We start from the raw sequence: 14344 nt of genomic DNA on the forward strand, positions 1-14344 counted from the left end.
CAACGTATACTACAAAAGCAATTGTACCTATATAGGTGTATAGGATAGAGCAGAGTACTGTATAATGTGTAGTATTCGTTATATATACGTATATACGTAAATATATATATATATATATATATATACAAGCAGCACATGGCGAGACACGCACGCACACACACTAACGTTGAGAATCCGCAGTCGCACGATGAAAGAAACGTTAATGAACGACGGAGATCCATCGTACATACGCAGGACGTATCGGACGAGTCGTGGCGATAGCGGCGGCAGGTGTAACACTCGGCAGCAGCAGTAGACACCGACTGATCTCGCATAACAACGGCCGATAAAATTCTTGCGTTTCCACCAAAAATTATCCTCTTTTTTTCCCTCGCGGTACAAAAAGTAGAAAATTGTGGTAATTTAGCCCCCACCTTTACTCGCTCGCTCTTTGCCCACGGCGAGGTACTATAAGTAGGGGATCGGTGGCCATAAATGCGCGCTGCACCAACGCACAAAACCATTATAATCTCTTCTTTTTCCGGAGCACGGATGAAATTCCGTTCACTCGTGGTCGTGTTTCTTCGTTTCTTCGAGCTGGCAGTGACGGATTTGCAAGCAGGAGACTCGATCGCTATGCAGAGTACGGCTGTGCCTGCTGAAGCCGCTACTCGTGTGAACTCGGCCAGTACTCGGGGCATGATGGCCTCTCTGTAAAATTAGTATAATCATCGCGATGAAAATTATACTTGCTGCCTGCTCGAATAGCCCGCCTGCTGCTCGCCAATCGGCGGGCGCGATTCGTCGGCCATCTTGCGCGCCTGCGCGCCACCGTATGCGCACCGACTGCTACGAAAACACGAGAAAAGCAATGGATATATTTACCCCGTGTATACGTACATTCGTGCACACGCGTGCTTATAAACACGTTGGCATATGGGACGCGCGCCAGTGAGGTTCACGATTGTTATTATTATTATTATTGACACCAATCTCGATACATGCGAAGGCACGATCAAGGGGGAAGAGAGAGAGAGAGAGAGAGAGAATAAAGAAAAACAAGAGTGGAGGAGAATTCTTGGCAGTCCTTCCGCCGTTTTTTCGAGGCGTATCCTATCCTCTATACAGTCGGGGCCCGAGGCACGAATACGAATTAGGAAGAGCATACTACTGGCGCCTTGGGGGTAACTGGGTCTAGCCACTGCTCTGCCCTCTCTAATTATAGCGTACGCGCGCAACCCTCTTTCAGACTTTTCTCCAGTTTCGTGAATCGCGATCCAGCCAGAGGCGATACTTCTGCCCTAACCTATCTTTCACTTATGTTACTCGAATCGATATATTCTTCATTCTTCTTGTCCTCCAGAAGAAACGTTGTTTCACCTTGTCGCGACTATAAACACGATTTATTATTTTATGTGGTATAAGTTGCTGTATATACAGATATATATATATATATATATATATACTATTGCAGGTTAATTCACCCAACCTCTCTATTATTTTCAGCCCTTCCTATATATGCATGTCGAACTTTCAGTCGGAAACACTCTTTGCTCCAAACTTTCTGCTGATTGCGGCGTACCATCGTATTAGTAGGGTAGCAGAACCAATCCACTTTATCCCTTCGCACCTCGTCCATGCTGCCCATTGATTTCGCATTATAAAGTCTATCTAACACGCGAGCTCGCGAGTTTTGCGGCTTTTGCGGCAAGCTCAATATTCCATTAATGGCGAATCTACTTGACTTGAAGAAACGGCATCAGGAGGGCCGAGGGCGAGGGGCTCCGATCGTGATAAGCAACAGCGGCGTTGTCGGTTGACAAAGGGTCGCAGTAACGCCCCCTCGGATACTCGGATCGGACGTGCAACCGCTAACGGGGGCGTCCATACTAAAATCGCCACACCGGTTTTCCCCTTCCCCCCCTCCTATTATTCCTTCGTCTTCTTTATTGCCGGCATATACATATCTCGCGCGATACGTCTTAAGCGTGATGCACACCGATTTATACGTTACAGTAGAATACATCGTCCATTTTATACCATTGAAGAAGCCATATCCTTAAAAGCGCCCGATCAAATTTTCTTTAATTTTAAGAAATCGTCAAATACACATTATCAGTTTGTAAAATAAACGAGACCATTTTCAGTTTCATTGCATAATTTGCGTGCGTGATTACAAAATTGTCCTTATCTTTATTTTACCTGTTGAGTTTTCTGGCTCATATTAAAAAAAAAATCTCTTTTCTACTTTATCATCCGAAGTCAGAAACGAGATCTTTATTTAGATCAGTTTTATTTGTGCTGCCATCATCCGGCGCTCCATCCAAGCTCTCTGAAATCTACGTTATCCTTTGAGAGATCACTCTGTTATGGCTCTCTGTCTGTGATGTATTGCAGTAACTTTCAATGTGTATTTATTTCATTTAGACATTTATAAATAAATATGTTTCCACTTAGTTCACAAAAACGATACTGGATGTTCAGTGATGAAAATGACATAATGGCATTAAGAGAAAAAACTAATGCTGAATTTATTGATAAACATGGTGCCAACATGCCTGTAAGTACATTCATTTCAAACAGGATTTAATCTGTTTTTTTTTTTTATTTCATCTAATATTTTTTGTTTTCATTCTTAGGCTTTTGTTATCAAGTAGAATGTTTCTATTCTTTCTTCCATCTTAGAGCAACTAACAATTTTCAATCAATTATCTGTAAAAAATTTATTAATTTTTGTTATAGTACAGCAATTATTTAACTTATAATGATAATTTTCTTATAGCCAGAGCAGCGGGAAGAGGTTTTTCTCTCTGACATAGAAGAGCGTACTCTCCTTCGTTTCTATGAGGTGCAATTAAGGGATTTTTGTCGCCGCTTTACACCGCCAATGCCAAGGGCCACCGTAGCTACAGCTTTGCATTATTTCAAAAGATTCTACCTGAGAAACAGTGTCATGGATTATCACCCCAAAGAGATTCTGGTCACCTGTGTTTACCTAGCATGCAAAGTACCGGCTATTATCAATTATTAAGGATACTTAAGATACAACCGCTAAACTTATTTGGATAAAATTGATTTTAGGTCGAAGAGTTTAATGTTTCTATATCCCAGTTCGTTGCTAACATCAAAGGAGATAGAGAAAAGGCTTCTGATATCATTCTAAATAATGAACTACTGCTTATGCAACAATTGAATTATAATTTAACAGTTCACAATCCATTTAGACCCGTGGAAGGTTTAATGATTGATATAAAGGTAAATAGAACTAGTGGAAAAAGGCTTAATAATTAGAATAGAATAATTTTATGCTTTTAGACTAGATACACCAGTTTGGAAAATCCAGAAAGACTTAGGCCACACATAGACGAGTTCTTAGAAAAAATTTTCCTCACAGATAGCGTTTTATTGTATTCACCCAGCCAAGTAGCGTTGGCTGCAACGTTGCACGCGGCGTCCAGAGCCTCCGCTAATTTAGACAACTATGTTACCGATATTCTATTCTCACAAGAACAACTGGATGGAATAATAGAAGCTGTTAGAAGTAAATGAATCAAAATTTGGATGTTCCTATTCTGTTAAATGTTACTTCTCTAAATAAAAGTTATTTTTTCAGAAATACGGTCAATAGCTAAATGCGTAGAATTACCTTCTAGAGATGTGATAAGACCTCTGGAAAAGAAGCTTGAAAAATGCCGAAATCAAGAAAACAATCCTGATAGCGAAATGCAAGTAAATTAATGAATAACTCTTTGATCAAGTTTTAATTATGAATTACTTTTAGATATAAGCAAAGAATGCAAGAAATGCTGGACGAGGAAGATTTGCAAGATAATGAGAAATATGCAAAAATAATTCAAGATCAAGCAGCACACGATGAAAAGATATTAGGAGTAAGTAAGGTATTGTCGCCTTCGGCTTTGTAAAGTGAAATCTGCGGAACTTTGCACTTACTGTAAATAAATATTTCTCATAGACTTAAGATTTCAAAAGTAACTTGTTAATTATTTATTACGTATGTATACAAGGTATCTTTAAAAAGAAAAATAAATATAAAAAGTCTTGAAAAATGTGAGCAAACGTGTTATTGTCGAACTCTCGTTATAGCTGATATCATTCATTTTTATTTACATACATAGAGAATCATTTTTGTGGGAAAAAGGCTTTACGAATCGGGAAGCCTTAGATCCACCCTCGATGGCATAGATTGATAAATAGAATTTTGCTGTGCACTCGACACATTGCCAGGCAATGTTTGAACAATGGACATGGAAGATGGTAATGGCACTGGTGTCAAATGCTGTGGGAAGATATGTGCCGGTTGCTGGGATTGGCCAGAGTAGTTAAAAAACCTATAAAAAAAAAGACGGGATTAAGCAAAAAGTCGCAACTTCTATAGCAATGATTCGAACGACGAAGCTCACCACAATCTATCGCCCACAAAAATTGGTCTGGGAGCAGCAATCCCCAAGCTGGAATAATATTGCTGTGCAAATAGTTCAACGTCATTCGTATATTTCCTTTTCCACTTGGTACGTCTATTTTGAAACCAAATTTTAATCTGCAAAAATAAAGAAATACAACATTGAATTGACAGTTTCGAAAAAAAAAGAAAAAATAATGCCCCGGGTGAGGATCGAACTCACGACCTTAAGATTATGAGACTTACGCGCTGCCTACTGCGCTACCGAGGCGATCGAGAAGCTTTTGAAAATAAACACGTCAAAAACGAATTTCCCCGAAAGCTCAGTATTTTTGACGGCCAAATAAAGAAAGAGAAAATAATAATATAAATTTAGTGAAGAGAAGCAACAGTTTCAACTTCAGAGAAGTTAGGAAAATGTATGTAGGGCAATTAAAAAATCGACGCCTCGAGAGTCCGACGGCCGTCGCTCGAGACGTTGTAGTATATGTAGCACTGCGAGTCGAATAGGCCGGAACGGCTTGCCTCGTTAACTCGAAGAAATATTGTGACAGTTATGATTACGGTACGACACGTCTCCTTCTTCCCTCTGATCTGTCGTCTGATCGTTGCTCCTCTACGCGATTTAATACACGCAGCTATACATATATAATTGTCTGCCTCTTACAGTCCGTGCCTCTCGCGCTATATCTCGTCTCACCACAATTATATTATAATACGGGCTAGAAAATATTTCTCGATGACAAGCGCAGCGGAAAGAAATGCGAGGGGGCTCGATTATTGGCTGGCGCCAGTTTTGCATTCTGCGTTTTGCGTTCGAGGAAAAAAGCATTCTCGCGAGGGTGCATAAGTGCTAATTGGTTGTACGCGAACGGGAAGGGACAAGAAACAGCCCCTGTCCCCCTTGGCGCCACGGACTGGCGCCTACACATGTGGTGTGTGTATGATACAGGGTGGTGCCACAGTCATCATCTTGTAATAATTCAGCAGCATCGGTTTACACGGAGCACAACGAGCGAGGCTTCGCCTATTTCAGTCTAGCGCGTTATATCGCGATTTATCGGCTTCCTTTTCAAACTTTCTTCTTGCCTCGTTATACATATACATACATATATATATACGGGGAGATATCAATGTCGGGTTGCAAGTGCACGCCAACCGTTCAGAGGAAGATTTTTCATTCTGCCTCGACAGGAGGTTGACACGTGTTCCCACGTTTGATTAACGACTCTCTTTCTCTCTTTCGCTCCCAACGACGCAAGATCCTTTTATTATACTTTTTCCAACGAGTAATTCAATCCAGTCGACTTGCATCGACCATTCAATAGTATACAATCATAAGTGTGGCAAATTGATTCATTTACATTTCGACTAATCCTACTCTGTATATTTTCTTGGCAAAATTTGTATAGTTCATTATAAATATGCTAAATAGTTTTGAGAAAATTAACACGACTGACACGAGCAATTTTGTAACCCACGTCTATCGCTGTTAATTTACATAGGGCTGTAAAAGAATAACTTAATAGTTATTGTAGCAAAATTGTTGTTAAAATATATCTCTTTTTTTGCTGTATTACGAACTGCAAAGTGAAGTTAGCTAAAACGATTGCATTCGGTAGAAGTAACAGCTACGGAGTCGCCACCGGGTTACTCGATATGATTGGTCGATTTGAAAAAGCTCTGCCTATTCGATTAATCATCAGTCTGTTTTTTTTTTCGTTGCACTGCTGCACTAGTGCAATAAGTTAGAGTGGGAAAACACATGCGTTTGTCTTATTTTAACCAGTCACACCAGTACGATTGTGCAGCGAAAAAGAACAAACCCTATACCTCTTTATTTCAGTAGCAGCTTCATAGCTGTTTTTCTACCGAATGCAACCTATGAATTTCGTGCAGTTTACTATCACTGTAGCAAGAAAAGAACGATTAAATTCCCCGCACCACGTATATAAAGTATACGTACCTGAGTTTCAGTGAGTTTCAAGCTCTTGCTGAGCTGCAATCTTTTCGCAACGCTGAGGTACTTGTTCCTCTCAAACTCAGCCTCCAACGACTTAATTTGCGCCGCTGTGAAAGCCGTCCTGGGCCTCTTCTTTCTCTCATCGTCGCTAATCGCGTTACCGCGCCTCTCCCGGGCCTCTCTTTCAACACTCGTCATCGAGCTACTGGTGCAGCCTTCTGTGAATGACAACAAACAGTTTTTGTTGTTCACGGTTTCTCCGTATTATTCTCTGCATAGAATACTGGTCACGTGTACATATATATATATATATATATATATATATACATATTATACAAAAAACGCAGAACAACCACGGGCAATAATAAATATCCCAAGAGAGAAGCATTTACTGCCTACTAATTGTCAGATAGCGCAGTAATTGTCGCGTTTCACGCACGGGCCTTCTTCTTTGGCTCCTCCTTCTCCTGCCATTGCTATCTCGCTACACACACTCGCGATCTAAAAGCGTACCGCCTTTAATTCACGAGTCGCGAATACGCGACACAAAGCACATCAAACATTCTCCGACTGATTCAATGTTCTTTTAAGTGAGTAGTGGAAAGGGGGGAGGTGGGGAGTTTGTATATCGAATATAAGAGTTCGAACACGGCCAACCGATCTGTCGTCGCGTCGCGTCGCGTCGTCTTGCTAGTGTCCCGCCGCATAATGCGACGAGCGATGTGCAGGAATAGAACACACCACGCCCTCGGGTTTACCTAATTGCCGCGGGCCTCGTTGAACTTGTCTCCTAATTATTCGGTGACATATGGCATGCACACAGAGCAGAGAAATGCGCTATAAAACTCTCTGCTAATTTTCATTGCGGATTTACCGCCGCTACACGTTCCGAGTCCAGCCGCAACGAGAATAGATCCGATTGGTCGTTGAATATTCTACAATGCTGCTATATTCAATTAGTATATTTAGTATACTGCTTTAGAGTAATATATATATATATATATATATATATATATATATATATGTATATAAGTCCATGGCAAAATTAGCAGGAGACGGATGGATAAATAGTGAACGAAGGGCTGGAACATCGAGTGGGCGTGTGAAACTTGCAGGAAGCAATGGATCAAACTCACGAACCGCGTAAACTCATATACACGAACTCGTTACAACCGCGCTCTGCTCTATCAGTAATAATATAACTCGCGGAATCTGCTCGCTTCTTTCTCCCCCCTCCCCCATTCCTCTTTCTTCCAACTTTAATTTTAAGCTTCTCGGAATTTGTAACTTGTACACAACAACTCACCAAAACATGCTTCCTCCGGTTCGGGAGTGGTGCTGGAACGCGCTACATCCTCCGAGTCGTCAAATTCGTGCTCGCCAGTGATCGACATCGATGAATCCGGTACGACAACGACCCCCCTACTTTCCGAGTTATTCGCTGCTTCGACAAAATTTCTCCCGTTATTGTTGCATCTCGTTGCTGCGAGAGAAGAATATTTAAGCAAGACTTACATTCGTCAGGAAAGAAGAAGAAATCTGATGTTTCTTGTGGGCTCTTGCAGGCCCCGTCCATCCTCTTCGAGGAAGGCGCCAATAACCTCTCTATGCTGAAAGACACTTTCGAAGCGTCGGAGGATACGTTTACGGAAGCTTCCGTGTACTTGCAAATCGCAATCTTCTCGTCCGACATTTTGTACCGTTTTATATGTACTTTTCTGTCGTAGCACGCTTTATTGCACAAGGAAGCAGCTCCCCCGGTGATATAGCCTCTCACGGGGATCTACAGCAACACTCTGTGTCAAGCCGGGGTAGTTTTGTCGCAGGCGACAAATTTTTCTTTGGCAAGCGAGCCGAAATTCTTGGTAGGCATCGAGGCGGTGTCAAAAAGCCACGCGCTAACAACGTCATAACGCACCGGGCCAATCCGGAGATCACTGGGCGGATCTTGGCAAGCACGTGCGTTTCTCGAAGAAGCTCCTCTAATGATCTCGTATAGAGAACGACGCGAACGACCGAGCCACCAGCCGCTAAACGATGGTAATGAGCTATTCATAAATTTCAATCTCCGCGTGCGTTACACAATCCAAAATCAATAGTCGTTATTCAAGATCGGACCTCAAAAATCGGACAAGTTACGTACTCGAGCTAAATTTATTCTGCTCCCATTTATTATAACACTTTGCGTGTGGCTTGTGATTTATATACGTATACATCTCTCTTGCTTCAATGAAATTATCACACGGCGAATAACATATCTTTCTTTTATATTATTAGATTTCGCGTCCCTGCATTTCCGACTATTCTCTCTAACTTATAGCGACTCCTGACAAATTTATGATAAGACTGTCGCTGCGCAATCCACCACAATTTTAACGAGATTATTATAGATATTTGTCTGTATATCTCAGTTAAATAGAAATGGTTATGACGAAGCGATATCATTGCACCTCCGAGGACAGATTGAGAATGTCTATAATATTTTCTCTTTGCTAAATGTATTATTAAAACAAAAGGAAAACATGTGGACACGCTTCTATTTCTAGAGGACAATTTTTCACTTTTTTTCTAGTAAAGGATATAAATGTTATTTTAGTATGCGTATATATATATATATATATATATATATATCCGCATAATAAAACCGTAAAGGTGAGGGTATACAACGCGCGTAAAATATACACGCGGTGTGTCCACTCCAAATGCTATACGCGCGCTGCGCGTTCGCGATGCGTCTATTCCATAGTGTTCCACAATTTCAAAGGTAGCACGTGTATTTCACATGCGGTGTGTACCCGCACCTTAACATTTTTATTTAGGATATACCAACTCCTTATTCTTGTTCTTTTTTTTACGAAAATAAATAAAATTTTTTATACTTGCGTATGGCTTCTTGTATTACGATCTAAAATAAGTATTTAATTGTCTGTATCTTTTACACTTCTGTCACTGTGCTACCAGATTATAAAGTCATTTCCTCATAACTTTGTTCTTTTGTTCAGCTGAGTTCAGTACCATTTGCTTGCGCGCGCTTTTGCTGAAAAGTCGAAACTCGAGGATCAAACTAACTGTATATAGTGTATACCTCAAGTTTTTGCGCTTTATATAAAATCGGTGAGCAGTAAAAATATGCCACGTTCGAAACGTTCAAAACATTGCTTATTGTAGCAATTATTTACTTAACGTTACTTTATTTATTAATACGGATAACCAGACTGAATTTTCAGAATCATAACAATAAATTGGAACTATCCGTGATATGCTTTTAGGTTAGGTCTTACTCTTCTCGATATACGAAATATATAAAAAAAAAATTATTTGTTTGATTATATTATCAAGTATTTGGTACTATATATTTGTAATAGTTTATTAATTGTGTACTTTTCGCCTTTGGCTGCATTGATGCTAATAAAAGAATTTTCAATCAAGTAAATTGATACACCAAAAAGGCATTTAAACAAACTGTTTAAAAACGTGCAGTTAAGTATATATATTTGAGAATGGTAAGAACTATTTTGACTAAATATATTATTAGTGATTGCTTTATACCTTAATAATAAACTATTTTCTATCGTGTAGGCAAAGATTAAAAAGAAGACAAATTTAAAACGTTCAAGTCCATTGGAATCACCAAAAACAAGAAGAATAACAAGAAGCATGAGAAGTGAACTTAATCTTTTGAGGTATTAATCATCGTCACTAATCACTGATTATTAAATATAAATTTTGGTGAAATATCATTTTACAATATATAGATGGAAGTGTAAATTTCTATTAGAGCATGGTATAACATTGTTGAAATAAACTTGTATTTACAATGTGCACAGACAATTTTTTAACGTAACTTATTTTTCTACTTGAGTAATTGAAACTCCTACTTAATCGAGTTCATTACACTAAGCCTTAATATTCTTAGGCATGTTGCAAACTTATATATAAGCATCATTTGGATTACATCCTTTTATTCATGTTTTAGGAATAACTCAATTTATGACCTCACTAAAGATAAAGTTGCTAAAGTTTGTGATACAACAATTACATTGGAAGACACAATTATTATATCAAGCGATAATGAAAATTCACAAGAGGGAACAGACAAGCCTATTACTACTATTGACTCAATTAAACCAAAACTGAAAAGTGGCAGAAAAAGGAAACGAGGAGCTGACAGTCCAATTTCATTTTTGTCAAATTGTGAGCCAGGTATTTTATTTTTCAAGCATTTCATTATTACAGATTCAGCAGATCCTCAAATTTCCATACTACCTGGGATCAGCAAATTATTTGTCTAGAGTGAACTCCCTGTGTTGTTAATTGTAGGAACATCAAAGAACAAAAAAAATGTTGAGGCTGATGATATTGTCATTGTTTGGTCTTCTACGGACGATGCATCAAAGAAATGTCAATTACAGCCTGCATCGTCTAGTACCTATAAAAATTCTTTTGCTTATAAAATTGATAAAAAGGCTGATCTTAGAAACTTAGAGTGTCTTATAAACGAAGAACCACCCTGGAAAAAGAGAAGAAAAAAATTACTGGAAGAATTTAAACAAAAAAGTTGCTTTAAAGAAAATAATCTTAATATTAAAACTGCAACATTATGCTCGTCAGATAAAACTAATAATACTTGGGTTAGACAAATGAAATTCAAGAATGCCAACAACAGGATTAATGAAGACAATTCAGTTAATCAAAGTCAGCCAAAAACTATTGCCCAAAGTGATATGGCTACATGTACAAGAGATCTGCTTGACGCAAAAAATACAGCTTCTAATCAAGTAACTGAAACATCAAAGAAAGGAAAACTACGAGAAATAATTGTAGATGGAAACAACATAGCAATGGAGTAAGATTTAGATATTGAAATATTTTTTAAATCTTCCTAAAGTAAATTTAAGCTGGTAGTAGTAAGGATATATTGATTTTAACAATATTACCTTATTTCCTCTATTTTAACGATTGAATATTCCGTTCCTTAATATTTACGATATTGTTTATTTTCATCTAGATATACCAGAGGTAAAAGATTTGCAGAGGAAGGTTTGAAGATTGTTATAGATTATTTTCAGAAAAGAGGTCATACTGTGAAAGTATTTGTGCCACAAATGAAGCGCAGCCGAAATCACCCACTCCTTGAACAATTATATTTAGACAATATAGTGACTTTCACTCCTGGTCGCTTTATTGACGGCAAATATATTACTCCCTATGACGATCGGTAAGAAAATCCATTTATATTTATAAAAATAGTGCAATGAATAAAATTCTTAAATTTTTTTGCAAGATTTATACTGGATTATGCTACGAAATGTGAAGGAATCGTTGTATCTAACGACCAATTCCGGGATTTATTTGCTGAAAATCCCAAATGGCGTGAAACAATAAAGTATCGTCTTTTGGCACCAACTTTTGTTGGGGATTATGTAATGTTTCCTCAAGATCCTTTGGGCAGAAGAGGTCCTACTTTGGATGAATTTTTGCGACATTGACATTCTAATTTTTCGATATGAGTATCACTCAACAGCAAATCATTTGCACGTAAATTTCTGTAAATACTTAAAAAAACACGTCATTTTTAAATTTATATAGTTCACATTTGGTACACTATACGTATTATAATAGCAGCTTTATATGTAAAAGTAAAACAATTGTTATCAAACTTTATTTTTTGTTTAGTTTAAAAGTAAAACGTGTTTTGGATTGAAAAGCAAAATTGCTACTGTTTTCGATGAATAGATTAATTTATTTTCTAATATTTTATTACATAAAATTTATAACATTAATTATTTTCTTGATAAACCTTTGAAGCTATTATATTATGTACAGAATTCTCTGTAGGTGAAAGCAAGTTTTGTAATAAAATATTTTATTAACTAAATACACGCACACCTTGTTCAAGATGTATAGTTCAAGATGTATACATAACAGATGTATTTTCATCTTAAACAATATTTTTAGCACGTTTAAAGATTTCAGAATGTCTGATGCAAATGGTGTAAAATAATTGTAAAAGAATAATATATTTATGTGATATTCTTTTTTTTTATACAAAAAGAATTAAAGTACATTATTATCACTATGATTACACAAATTTAGGGTGGGTTTCTTTTAAACTCCCTAATTAGATATACTATTGTTTCTATGCTAATAAAAAAATATTTATTTTAATAAAACTAATGTTTATTTCTACGCTGCGTGTACTGACAAAAGCGCCCAAACGTGCAAAGTAGGAACTACGATGGGTCCGTTGCCCCCACCGGCCACCCACCACCGGCGGGATGAAGCGTCGTCAGTCGCGCGCGGCACTTGGCTCGGCACAAGTCACGGAGGATTTAAAGTGCATTACATATGACAATTTTTGTGCCATTTCGCCTGTTTTGAGATGCGGCAATTTTGTCAAATGTACCGACTCATCATCTTTTTCACATCCCTTTGTCGCTAACGACTGTCGAGTCTCGAGACTACTGCGAGTTATTCGAACGGTAAGTTTTTTAATCCAGTGTTATTCTCTATCCCTCTCAGCACCTCTCATTTTCTTTCTCACTCTCTCCCTCTTTCCTTCTTTTCTCTCCAATTATGTTCAACCCTTTCAACCGTACTCGTCTCGCAGTAGTCTGATAAGTTTTTTTCCATTTGTTTTTCTATATCATAAAATGCGACCTTATCAAAGTATTTTCCATCTTATCTTTTTTACTTTTTTACCATGCGATGCCTTCATATTTTTCCTTGCTTCAAGAATACACAAGAGATTTATAGTTATTAGGAAATTATAATGGGGTGAAGGAAAGAGAAAGTATTTCTTTTCCAAGTCATTCTCGCTTAACACGAAGTAGTATAAGTGATAAAAAGAGAATTTCATGAATTCACATAACGAAAAATAGAAGACAATCTTTCTCGAATGTGTAAAACTTCATTGCATCTTGAAATTACAAATTCGTGAGATTAGAGATTTGATGGACGGCTATGTTGAGTTTTTTGGCGCGAAAATTACCGTTACGGATGTGCGGCTGTTGGGGTGGCGCCCTCCCCCACAAAACCTAAATACGCGAGATACGAAACATAATCGATTATGCAGAATCAGTATTTCATTTAGCTTATATAGATCAAGAATTTTTAAGGCTCCAAGCAGAGAACAAGTGTTTACTTTTATCCCAGTGAGAAACATGTTTTTTCCTGCAGATTCGTTACAATAAAGCCTTCTCTGCGCTAGCTTTTATTGCGTCACGTGCTCTAGGACAGTTTACGACAGCTCTCTGTGCTTTTGATACACCGTTTATAAATAGTTGCTGTTATCCCGACAATCCAATTCGGAATGAAGAAAAAGAACCGGCGGAAGCGAAAAGCGATAATTATTTTTCCAAGTATTTAACAGAAAGTTTTCGTAACTCGTAGAAACATGTCTAAAAGCAAAAATGTATTTAGGACAGTTAGAATACAGTAGCCGGACTGTATTACTATCTGATGAAATCGCTTTATTAACCCTCTACGCTCGAATTTCTTTCTTTCTTTTCTTCACAAAGCACATATATCAAATATTGTTGATAAATGCGTTAGAACGACTATCGTGATGAAGGAAGAAAATCAATGTAACTGGTTTTGAAATTGAGCGTGAATAGAATTGCTACGAGAGCAAGAGATTTTTCTATGACTTTATTACTTATCCAATTGGTTCTCCTCATAAATATTGCATCGAGCAATCAGGTTTGGATCTGGTATTCTATGGAAAATTCATGTGTAAGAGAGGGAGAGAGACAGAGAGAGAGAGAGAGAGAGAGAGAGAGAGAGAGAGAGAGAGAGAGAGAGAGAGAGAGAGAGAGAGATACGAAATCTCCTGGACGAAGGCAATGAACCGACGATATACAGCTACTATCAATTGTAGTGTGGGTGGGATGAGTCTATGTGTACCATATACTATACTATAGTATAATCGTGGCTTATTTATTTCAAGCCCAAAAAATCAAATTAATTTTGATCCTTTTATC

The 14344-nt window shown here is 38.0% G+C and overlaps 4 protein-coding genes and 1 non-coding gene across 8 annotated transcripts in view; 3 read left to right on the top strand and 2 right to left on the bottom strand.

The window, feature by feature from the left end:
• Positions 1 to 2319: 2319 nt before the first annotated feature.
• On the top strand, positions 2320 to 4046 carry CycH (cyclin H). Its single transcript, XM_066732511.1, has 6 exons — positions 2320 to 2539; positions 2762 to 2986; positions 3061 to 3234; positions 3295 to 3520; positions 3593 to 3704; positions 3761 to 4046. The coding sequence occupies exons 1-6, from the start codon at positions 2423 to 2425 to the stop codon at positions 3900 to 3902; spliced, it is 996 nt and encodes a 331-aa protein (XP_066588608.1). The 5' UTR covers positions 2320 to 2422; the 3' UTR covers positions 3903 to 4046.
• An 87-nt stretch (positions 4047 to 4133) lies between these two features.
• Positions 4134 to 8254, bottom strand: LOC136776726 (homeobox protein ceh-19-like). The gene is made up of 5 exons (XM_066732512.1): positions 7878 to 8254; positions 7669 to 7803; positions 6366 to 6580; positions 4401 to 4537; positions 4134 to 4328 (listed from the first exon to the last, which is right to left on the bottom strand). Exons 1-5 carry the CDS (start codon positions 8053 to 8055, stop codon positions 4142 to 4144), a joined length of 852 nt encoding a protein of 283 aa, XP_066588609.1. The 5' UTR covers positions 8056 to 8254; the 3' UTR covers positions 4134 to 4141.
• TRNAM-CAU (transfer RNA methionine (anticodon CAU)) lies at positions 4598 to 4670 on the bottom strand. Its single transcript has one exon. It is a non-coding gene; the product is annotated as a tRNA-Met (tRNA).
• A 1138-nt stretch (positions 8255 to 9392) lies between the features above and the next one.
• Positions 9393 to 12515, top strand: LOC136776739 (probable ribonuclease ZC3H12C). Its single transcript, XM_066732547.1, has 7 exons — positions 9393 to 9631; positions 9778 to 9865; positions 9942 to 10045; positions 10339 to 10565; positions 10683 to 11208; positions 11371 to 11580; positions 11647 to 12515. Exons 2-7 carry the CDS (start codon positions 9863 to 9865, stop codon positions 11849 to 11851), a joined length of 1275 nt encoding a protein of 424 aa, XP_066588644.1. The 5' UTR covers positions 9393 to 9631; positions 9778 to 9862; the 3' UTR covers positions 11852 to 12515.
• A 158-nt stretch (positions 12516 to 12673) lies between these two features.
• Positions 12674 to 14344, top strand: part of Mmp2 (Matrix metalloproteinase 2) — a 51244-nt gene continuing 49573 nt past the window's right edge. For all 4 annotated transcript variants that reach the window (XM_066732630.1, XM_066732632.1, XM_066732631.1 and 1 more), the window contains exon 1: positions 12674 to 12844. The gene's annotated coding sequence lies outside the window, so the exon portion shown is untranslated. The remainder of the gene's footprint in view (positions 12845 to 14344) is intronic.

Source organism: Prorops nasuta, unplaced genomic scaffold (assembly GCF_024137725.1).
Source record: "Prorops nasuta isolate Cenicafe-Biocafe unplaced genomic scaffold, Cenicafe_Pnas_1.2 PNAS00010, whole genome shotgun sequence".
NCBI lineage: Eukaryota > Metazoa > Arthropoda > Insecta > Hymenoptera > Bethylidae > Prorops > Prorops nasuta.